Below are 11,248 nucleotides of genomic sequence, written 5' to 3'. Positions count from 1 at the left end.
ATAATTACTTATTAAAGATGTTAAGTAAGTAATTATTTAACATCTTTCGTTGCTCAGTTATTGGCTCTTTTTATTTCAATATTTTATATTTATTAGAGCATCATTACATATTTGAAACACGAAACGGATATGCTTGAAATTCAGACATCTATTGATAACAAATATTTCCGTTAACATGGAAATAGATATTTACGAATATTGTAATGTGTCAATATAACTGAAGAAAATGCATTTACGTATATTTGTAGATATTTATTAAAACACTGTCTTGTAAAGCATATATATGTGAAATGTGTAAATTACTTTTAGAGAAAGTATAGTGATTTAAACACTTTAAATAATATGGTAATTTCTGTATTAACAGAAAATGCATTTGGCCAAGTTCTCTATTTCTACTGTATAGAAAGAAATGTATACAAAATTATTTGAAACTTTATTTATTAATTATTATTAAGCAACCTAACATGGTGCAAAATATTACAAACATTATTTCTACAATTAAAACTACATAATTAAATAAAAAATTTTCATGTTTACCAACTATGTATGTACCTATATAGTTAACCCTTAAGGTGCCATACGTGGATCTACGACGTCCGAGCCAAAGTGATATTTGCTCGTAACTTTAAAACTTGCAAGCCTGTCAGAAGATATTTTCTAAACAATGTTTATCAAAATGACTATAAAATCGTCAGCTAAAATATAAACAGATGTTTATTAAAATGACTATAAAATCATCAATTACAATGTAGACAAATGTTTTATAAATTTTTTTAGATTTTTTGAAATACTTTAAAATAGGGAAAAATAGTGTTAAACGTGACAGACTCACGTATGCACTTAAAAAATACCAAAAAAACGCATGCACTTTAAGAGTTAGCTATAAATATCCACGTAACTGGTACATTTTAACTGGTAGTAGGTAGTATAAAAAATCATATTTATTTTTAATCATTGTTTTTCTTTAACGAGTACAGCATCATCGAAATTAATATTACTACTCAATATTGTATTTGCATTTGTAAATATAAATATATTACTTTATCGATGTGTAATTTATCGATTATATATCAATGTATTTTTATATTTTAAAATAAATAAAATTGTGTTTTTTTTTCTTATGTATGTACATATGTGTTGAATTGAATATTTTTGCTTCAAATATTTAATTAATATAATATTTCTTATAATTTTATTTATAATAATATTAATATCTTGAATAGACGTACCATTTATAGTTCTATTATATACCTACACTTTATTTCATATTGAATATTATGATATCATAATATTCGATATGAAATAAAGTATATATAATAGAACTATAAATGGCAAGTCTATTTAGCATTGGCAAGGCATTTGGCACACGTATTTAAACAATAATAATTATCAAGCAGTTTTTATTATTCAAATAAAGCGCGCTCGTACAATTAAAAATTTGCGAATGATGGTTATTCCAAAGATCCAAGACACTGCTAAACTGCTACCTTCGGCCGGTCGGCCTACTGAAAAATGTATCAATATCAAATAAAGATTCTCTCTTCACAGTTTTTATATCTGAAGTCAAATATCAGACGATATGTCGCGGGGAATACATAGCGATTGGAGCGTGTTATCGGTATCGACCATCACTTTTCTACAATTCTGTTGAGCAACGATACATGTAAGTTATACTATAATACATAAATATAAAATAAATTAAATAAGAGTTAAAAAAACTGAAAACTATAATTTTTCCACAACGGTTAATATTTATTATTATTATGCAAATTTAAATATGCTAAAATTAATTTGTTTAATCTTTACAGGATAGGCAAGTTTATTCATGACTTTTTGTGATTTTTATTTATAACTTCTATATATGTGTTAAAGTGTTATATCACAAAAAATAAGCGACCCCCATAGAGCCTAAAAATAAGCTTTCTGTCCTCCACAGATTAATGTGTTTATTTTTTTAAGCGTATTGGCCAAGAGTGGATTTTTGTACATTACATTTTTAAATTTCAATTTTTATATTTCTAAATATTTATTTAATTATATTTATAGCTTTTATATTTATAAATTTCAATTTTATAACAGCATAGTTGGAAATATATCAAACTCTGGTATAAAAAAAGAATTAATAAATTAAAAATAAATAATGTCGTGACTCGTCAATTTTTATCAACTCGAGACTTGAGATTCTCGAGATTCGAAATCACACACCTCTATAGCTCGAGAGAGAAGGAGACTGCAGATCATATGTCTGTCCTTCTCCACTTCTCAAAGTCTGTCGAATCAAGTGTCAAGCGTATAACGGATGTTAGTCGACTTTGCTTTGATGTGTGTGCTCGTGAAATTCTTATCACTTGCTGATACAACGTCGTAGCGTGCGGACGAATCATAAGGCGTTCGTATAACTATAATTCTGGCACTTTACCCGCAACCGCGCGTATTACGTATGTGAGTTAGTAAGGTGTAAAAGTAATTGTGAATAAGCAATTAAATAATAAAAGTTATTTGCCCGAGAGCAGTCACAGCAAGCGGACGTAAGTCTTTTATTGATATATGCAGTGTCTTGTGACAGCGCGTAACACTGAAACAGCCCCTAGTGCTAAGACGCTATTACGTCTTAATTGGAAAGCAAATTAATTAAATTCAATATAGGTCTATTGCCGGGAGAACGTCGCGTCGCGTCGTAACGGATAGATTGCAAAACGTTTTTTTTAACGTTCTGACACTTAAATTATGAGTTACTATAAGAACATGCAATAGAGATTGTGATTGAGAACAAATAAAGATCACTTGCCGGGAAAAGCAATTAGTACCGAGGTGCGAGATTTTTTACACAACGTGTAATCATCATTACCGACTTATATTGAATTAATTACGGGTGTTCGTTACAATATTGCGTTGACATTACGATATTACGCGACATTGTGAAACACTTCCGATTAGTATTACGTGAGTCATACGAAACGTTTGAGTGTGCGCATGCGAGTGTGGTGACTGTACGAGCAAGTAAGAGATAACTCACAATACTTTTTTTTAAGTAAATACGGTGTACAAGAGTACAAGTCGTCCGAACTTCTCCTCCTTTCGCACCGCACTGCTACACTGAAAAAAAAATACTTAGATCCAAGAAAATATTTGTTCACATAGTACCAATGGCTTATTTACTTAATATAATCACATATTTATTTAGAATTAGATATTTTTACTTAATTTAAATAAATTATTATTTTCACTTAATTTATGTATATTATTTTTACTTAATTTAAGTAAAGATATCTAATTCTAAATAAATATGTGATTATATTAAGTAAATAAGCCATTGGTACTATGTGAACAAATATTTTCTTGGATCTAAGTATTTTTTTTTCAGTGTATTGCGGGTGTCGTGTTAATATCTGAAAATGTAAATTATTAACAGTTCTCTATTGTGAGGAAATAACTACTGTGGGAAATACTTACCTATTACTGAGAACAATCGATACTCATTCGGGATTAGATCCTGGTGGAGCGAGTACCCACTCGGTTGCCATGACGTCGCGTCGGTACCTGTAACAAAAGAAGAAAAGATTATCAATCAGAGGAATCCTTCTTGGCGGTAAAATCACGTGGCAACCATATAACGAGTGTGTATATTTATAATCAGTAATTATTATTTATAATGTGATTCGGTCACAACATTAGCTTAGAAAAACACAAATTTAAATAATTTAAATTTTTCATTCCGAAAAATATAAAACAAATTTACATCTCTCAGTATATATTGCAGGTCAACAGTATTACTGGCAAATCTACTCTTGTGCCTATGGTTGACCTTTCTCTATTTCGCTTCCATTATCTAAAAAACCTGTTATATTAGTTTTTATTGTTTTTAGCTTATTTAGACATATAGAAAGAAAATATTTCTTTATTCTTGCCATATTAAATAAATTTTGTCATCCTACTGCTAGAATAATTGCATCTTATTATTAGAGAGGTTCACATATATAGAAAGAGGAACGCACACAAAAAATAATAAACTGATTTTTACCAGCCAAAACTTTTATCACTTATTTCTAAATCTAAAGAAGAATTTATAACAGAATACAAAAACTATGAAAAAACGAGATAAAAAACTTTATCTACAAGCTCTAACTGAACTCGAAAAGGTAGTATCAGGAGATAATATTGATAGATTAAAAGAATTAAACAATTTAATTGACAATATATGTAATGCAGATGCAGAAGATCAAATAACTTTGAGAAATTATTATGATAATGCCAGCCACCCTCTTAGAAACACTAATTTAATTATCTTAGCCTCTAAACATAATAAAGTAAAAATTTTAGAGTACCTATTTGATAGTGATAGTAGAATTCTAAATAATCTGTCTGTTGTTATTGGAAGAAACACTATATTACCATATGATGAAGATGAAACACGTCATAATGCGTTTTATTATGCTATACGATCATGCAATGTTGAGCTTCTTGATACACTCATTAGTAAATGGCCAGGTAATTATTTTTCTGTTCATTTAGCAGAATTGGATGAAATCCTTTCAAGAGTCTATGAAGAATTAAAGTTAAAAGATGTACCATTGTCAGACGAAATGGAAATTTTTGTTCAAAATAATTTAATAAATCTCCGTTTCTTTTCCAATACTTCTCGATCAGAATGTGAAGATCAGAATGTAAAGAGTTGTCTTAATAACATCAGAGATCGGATTGATTTAACACTTCAAAACATTAGCTGGCTAAAGAAACATTACTCAAACACAAAAAAAGTAGATAAAAAGTTTTTATTTGTAGCAAAATTTATCGCACAAAATATTCATATATTAAAGCGGCAGTTGAAATCAACCTATGATAGATTACCTTGGGAAGAAATGGAATTTTGTTTAATCAGTTTTGTTTTCTCTCACACAAAACGACAAGAAATTAATCTATTTTATAATGCTACATTGAATAAAAGCAAAATATTAAATTACTTAGAAAACTTTGCAGAAAAACTTGAAAAAGAAGAAAAAAGTGTGGACATTAATAAACTTCCAAATTTAAAACATCACTTAGAAAACTTTGCAGAGAAACTTGAAAAAGAAGAAAAAAGTGTGGACATTAATAAACTTCCAAATTTAAAAAACATTAAAAAACGTCCAAAAACAACGTCCAAAAAAACGTGCAAAAAAAAACGTCAAAAAAATCGCGAGAAAGTTGTTGCAGAGAAACTTAAAAGATGAAAAAGAAAGTGTGAACATTAATAAACTTCCAAATTTAAAACGCGAGGAAGTTGTTGCAAAGATTATTAACAGTTGTTCTCAATTTAAAGAATTGTATAACGATTATCAACAAATTAGGGATATTTATTCTTTAATGAAAATAAGTGATTATATAAAGTTGGCGTTATTGGTTGATTCTAAAGAGAAGGAAGGACAGTTAATTATTACAAGGGTTTTACAGGTTATCGGTGAGCATTTAAAAAACACTTTAGAATCCCCTAAGTTATCTAATACTACAAGTGGGCTTTTGCTATTATCGTTACCAAAAGATACAAGAAATATAATTAAAAGTTTACGTGATTCACTATCGCATGCTGATTCACTCTCCAATAGAATAAAAATCGAGAAAAATACAGATGTTAATTTTTTTCCTTGTGTTCAAAATGATATTAAAAAAATCGATATTGTAATTACTGGTATTCTTTATAGTAAAAAAATTATAACGCTTAGGATGCTTCTAAAAAGAATTGTTGATAGTAAAAGCTTAAGTGCTGATATAAAAGAAATTGCTGAAATATTAAGTAATGTTAAGTTGGATGAAATAATATCGGCAGATTTAAAAATAATGGAATACGAGAAACTTGAAAAACTTATTAAAGAATTAAGCGACAATATAACTGACAAGACAAATTATGAAAAGGAGCTGTTTAATGAAATTAATAAAATAATCAATTGTGCAGGAACTCAATCAGAAAATATCAGAACTGATTGTATCACAGGACATAATTTAATAAAAGGCTTAATCAATTTGAGTGAAAAATTTAAGATTGAAAACAACGTTATTAGTGGAATTAAATTTATTGCTAATAGAATATTAGAAAATATGACTATAAAAACAAACCCTAATAGCCTTAAAGAAATTGCTAAGTTGTTCGGAAAAATTTATCGTAGTATTGAGCCAAGAATTCGATATGACAATCTGGATAAATTAATTTACGAAATTTTTTTTTATGTTCTTGAATTTGAAATAAGTGACGTAAAATGGATTAAGGAATTCAGAGAAAAGTTGAATAAAAAAGATTCGTTTACTTCTATAGCAGGAAAGACTTACAATATAACAAAAGAAAAATATAATAACCAGCTTGAACTAAAACTATCTGAACTGGAAAATATTTTAAGCCATAACGCATTGAGTGGCCAATTAATTGAAAAATTACCTTTGTATAAGCGTGATAAAAAATTGCAAGCAGTAGTAGAAATGCTTGTTCTGGATATAATGTCAATTTTAGATAGCTTAAAGCATAACTTAACAAAGCAAAATAATCTACTCTTTTTAGATGCTAACACTCCTTTATTAATTGGAAAATGTTTACGTAATCATTTAGCACATGATAACGCCTTAGTTAATGTATTGTTATTTGATCCTTTAATAGCAATTGTTTTGAACGCTAAAACACTTATTGAAGAAAATAAAAAGAGCAAAGAAAAAATTGATGAGGAAGATATAAAAAGCAAAGAAAAAGTTAGTGAGTTAATAAGCGATGATTCTTTCAATTTGAGAGAGAAATACTCTCAAGACTTAGATACCATTACTAATCAGGAAAAAATGTTTGCTGCTTTGGAAGAAGGAAAACCAAACAACTTCAAGGATTGTCTCAAAAAAGGTGCAGATATTAATGCTAGAAGTATTAATTCATGGACCACGTTACATTTTGCTGCTAAGGGATCCAGTCCTAAAGTTATAAAATTTATTCTTGATCAAAATTTAAGTGTTAATGTGAAAAATATTAATGGTCAAAGCCCATTACATATTGCTGCTGAGCATGGAAGGAATAATATTGTAGAATTTTTTATAAAGGAAGGTTCATATATTGATGATTTAGATAATAGTGGCAAAACGCCATTACATGTTGCTGCTCAAAACGGTCACAAGAATACTGTTGTAGTTTTATTAAATAATAATAAAGCACATACTATTGCCCGAGATAAAATTGGTCTTTCACCTTTACACTATGCAATAATAAATAATCATGTAGATGTTACTAAGATTTTATTAAAAATAAAAGATATAAACGTTGATATTAATGAATATATAGGTAACTCAACCCCGTTGCACGCAGCTGCACAGAGAGGTTATCTAGAGTTAGTTAAAGTCTTGCTTAAAAATGGGGCAAACGTTAATATTATAAATGAAGATTTGACACCATTACATTTAGCCGCATTATATGGCCATTTGGAAGTAGTACGTGTTTTAATCCAAAAAGGAGCTCATGTAGACGCTAGCAGCATAAGTGCAGGTTGTACACCATTACACTGTGCAATACAAAGAGGTCATGAGAAGATAGTTAATATTCTATTAGAGCATGGAGCTGATGTTAATGCTGTTGACAAAACCGGTAATACACCTTTACACAATGCAGCAAACGATGGGCACGAGGAAATAGTTAAGACTCTACTGGAAAGTAAAGCCGACGCTAGTATTGCCACTGTTACAAGTATTACTCCGTTGCATCTTGCTGCCCTGTATGGTCATCGAGGAATAGTTGTTGCTCTACTTAACCATAATGTTGAAATTGATGCTAAAGCTCAAAATAACGCTACACCACTACACTGCTCAGTAGAAGGTGGTCATAAAGAAATTTCTGAGCTTCTAATACAAAAAGGAGCAGATTTTAATGCCAAAACTAATAATAATGTAACACCACTACATACAGCTGCCCTGGAAGGCTACAAAAACATTATTGATCTTCTAATAGACAATAAAGCTGAGGTAAATGCAAAAGCTGATAACGATACCACACCATTGCATCAAGCTGCTCTGAAAGGCTACAAAAACATTATTGATGTTCTAATAGAAAATAAAGCTCAGGTTGATGCGAAAACTCTTGACAGTGTTACATCATTGCATCTAGCTGCTGTGGAAGGCCACGAAGACATTGTTGATCTTCTAATAACAAAAGGAGCTAAGGTTGATGCAATAATTAAGAACGGTAGTACACCGTTGCATCTAGCTGCTTTTAACGGCCACATAGACATTGTTAATCTTCTAATAGAAAGTAAAAAAGCTGAGGTTGATGCAATAACTAATAACGGTAGTACACCGTTACATATAGCCGTGACAGCAGGTCATACAGAAATCGTTAACATTCTGGCAGCAAATGGAGCCAATGTTAATGTCAGAAAAAATTACAACATGACACCATTGCTTTCTGCTATAAATTATAATCACAAAGAAATCGTTGAAGTTCTTATATCAAATGGAGTTAAAGTTAATGAAGAAGGCATTAAACTTTTGTCATCAGCAGTTCTTGCTGCAAACACAGATATTATAGAAATTTTACTAGACAAAGTCGATGTTGATGTAAAAGATTCTGAAAATGTTGCACCATTACACTTGGCTGCTATTAAAGGTCATAAGAATGTAGTAAAAGTTCTGTTAAAAAAAGGAGCTACACTTGATGCTATAACTGTTGATAATCTAACACCATTATGTTTTGCAGCACAGGCGGGGTCTGAGGAAATTGTTGAGATTTTAATAGCACATGGAGCTAATGTTAATGTTAATAATAGATCTGACAAAAAAGTTACACCGTTACACCTGGCAGCAACAAGTGGTCATTGTAATGTTGTAGAAGTATTACTACATAAAAAAGCAAATATTAATGTTAAGGATAATGAGAATAGAACACCTCTAGAATTAGCAGTGGCACATGGTCATTTAGAAGTGGTTAAAATGTTACTACTGCAGGACTACGAAAAAATAGATATAAATGCTAAAGGTAACAATGATTGGACGATATTGCATTATGCTTTAGTGCAAGAAAATAATTTAGGGATGGTAAAATATCTAGTAGATGATAAGGGATCTAATGTTAATGCTATAGATGCCTTCGGTTCAAAACCTATACACATTGCAATAAAAAAAGGTTGTAAAGATACTGTAGAGTTTTTCCTTAGTAAGGGATTAAGTATTAATGAACTTAATGCAGATAATTGGACATTATTACACTATGCTGCAGAAAATGATCAATTAGAAGTTGCGAAGTATTTGATAGCACAAGGCGCTGACGTTAATGCTAAAGATGTTAATGGCTTCACTCCGATGCATATTGCTGCTAATTTTAGTTATAAAGACGTTATTAAAGTTTTATTAGAAAATGGCGCAGTTTATAACGCCGTTGACGAGCTTTTCATGAGATGTTTAGAAACATCTAATGACAAAACCGTTATCGATTTATTAGAATCAACTGAGAAATTGTTTGAGGCTGTAAAACGTAATGATTCTTCAGATGTTGAGAATTACATTAAAGCAGGAGCAGTCGTTAACGCCAAAAATGTGAATGGAACATCATTACATTATGCTGCATGTAATGGCTATGACAATATCGTCAATATTCTGTTACAAAATGGAGCTGATCCTAATACAGTTGATAACAAGGGATTTACCCCTCTACATTGTGCTGCTAAGTCCTGTCACTTAAAAGTTGTAAAGCTCCTATTATCTAATGGTGCAGTATATAATACAATTTCTGATAATGGTATAACCCCGTCAGATTTTAGTGTAGATGAAAGTATTACTAGCTTATTTAAACTACTAGATGACTCATTTAAAAACATTAAAAATGATGATTCTCAAGTTATTAATGATCTTAACAAGATAAAGGATATTGATACAGTAAAAGCAATGATGAATGCTCGTAATGAAGAAAACAAAACGTTAGTAGTTGCTGCGGTGCATAGTAACTATTCAAAAGTCGAACAGTTAAAAGAGGTATCACAAGATGGTGTATCCGATCAGATTAATGAAGGTTTAAAATATTTTTATCGAGGCGATTATCAAAAGGCCTTAGATTCCTACAAAAGAGCATATAAAGAAAGAAAAGAAATACTAGGATCAGATAACCCTGGCACTTTAGATATTCAGACATACATAGGTAATGTATCATACGCACAAGGGGTTTACCAAGAAGCTTTAAATACATTTGAAGAAATTTTCCAGAAACAGAAAGACATATTGGGTTTAAATGACGAGAATACTTTAAGTACAATAAGTAAAATTGCTTTAGCGCTGCATAAACAGGGAGAGAATGAAGAAGCTTTTAATATTTATCAAGAAGTTTATTCAAAGCAAAAAGAAATATTAGGGCCAAATCATTTAGATACTTTAGAGACTTACTTTCACATGGCAATGTTATTAGATCAACAAGGAAAATACGAAAAAGCGTTTAATATCAACAGAACAGTTTTTGAAAAAAGTAAAACAAAATTAAATGCAGATGAGCCAACAGTTTTGTGTATTCAAGAAAATATAGCGGTGGTACTGGCTAACCAGGGTGAGCTTGAAGAGGCATTGACAATTTATAAAAATGTTTACGAGAGGAAGAAAGTGGTTTTAGGTATTAATCACTGTAGTACTTTGACAGCGTTGCATAACATTGGTCTAATATTCCACGCGCAAAACAATTATTATGAAGCCCTGAAAACTTTTCAAGAGGTTTTAAATAAAAGGAAAAAAGTTTTGGGAGAAAATCACCGTGAAACCTTGAGTACTCAATACTGTATTGCAAATGTATTGTTTGCTGAATTTAAATTGATTGATGCACTTAGAGCCTATAGAGAAAGTTTTGGTCAAATCTACGCTGTTCTTGAACCAAGTCATCCCACTGTTTTAGATATTTTAAACAAGATAAAAAATATTAATTATATACTTAAGTTTACAGGCATCGAGCCGCGAGATATTCTACTGTATCTGCAGAAGGACATTACAACATGTCATTAATGAAAATAACGAAACGTTAAAATGTGACATTTCGCCGATGAAAACAGCAATTGCCACTGCTATGATTGCTCAAGATATGGAACAGGATGATGATTGTACATATATTGGTACAAGCTACAAGCGAGATATAACCGAAGAGGATAAAACAAGACGAATAATAAAAGATGAAGTTATTATACCTATTTCCATTGTGAAACAGAATGTCTTGTCTAACTACGAACTAACGGACGAATCAATAGATGAATTTTTACGCATTGTGAAACAAAGTACTCCTTTTGAA

General features: G+C 30.4%; 1 protein-coding gene across 4 annotated transcripts; it reads left to right on the top strand.

Annotated features, from left to right (window-relative positions):
* Positions 1–1,336: 1,336 nt before the first annotated feature.
* On the top strand, positions 1,337–10,983 carry LOC112464365 (serine/threonine-protein phosphatase 6 regulatory ankyrin repeat subunit B-like). Of its 4 annotated transcripts, none has more exons than XR_003041912.1 (2): positions 1,337–1,663; positions 1,809–1,986. XR_003041912.1 is itself a non-coding variant. In XM_025031312.1 (2 exons), exon 2 carries the CDS (start codon positions 5,344–5,346, stop codon positions 10,966–10,968), a length of 5,625 nt encoding a protein of 1,874 aa, XP_024887080.1. In that variant the 5' UTR covers positions 1,337–1,663; positions 3,491–5,343; the 3' UTR covers positions 10,969–10,983. The 4 variants fall into 4 exon arrangements, 3 of the variants coding, with proteins under 3 accessions (XP_024887080.1, XP_024887079.1, XP_024887077.1); XM_025031312.1 differs by lacking the exon at positions 1,809–1,986 and adding an exon at positions 3,491–10,983; XM_025031311.1 differs by lacking the exons at positions 1,337–1,663; positions 1,809–1,986 and adding exons at positions 2,124–2,528; positions 3,491–10,983.
* The last annotated feature ends 265 nt before the right edge of the window (positions 10,984–11,248 follow it).

The sequence above is a fragment of the Temnothorax curvispinosus genome, unplaced genomic scaffold (assembly GCF_003070985.1).
Source record: "Temnothorax curvispinosus isolate PA1 unplaced genomic scaffold, ASM307098v1 QBEX01014159.1, whole genome shotgun sequence".
Lineage (NCBI taxonomy): Eukaryota > Metazoa > Arthropoda > Insecta > Hymenoptera > Formicidae > Temnothorax > Temnothorax curvispinosus.
This window is presented reverse-complemented; position numbering and strand designations above follow the sequence as displayed.

What these genes read in the sequence shown, in the direction of transcription:
- LOC112464365 (XM_025031312.1), top strand. Translation starts at nt 5,344, where the DNA reads ATGAAAATAAGTGATTATATAAAGTTGGCGTTATTGGTTGATTCTAAA.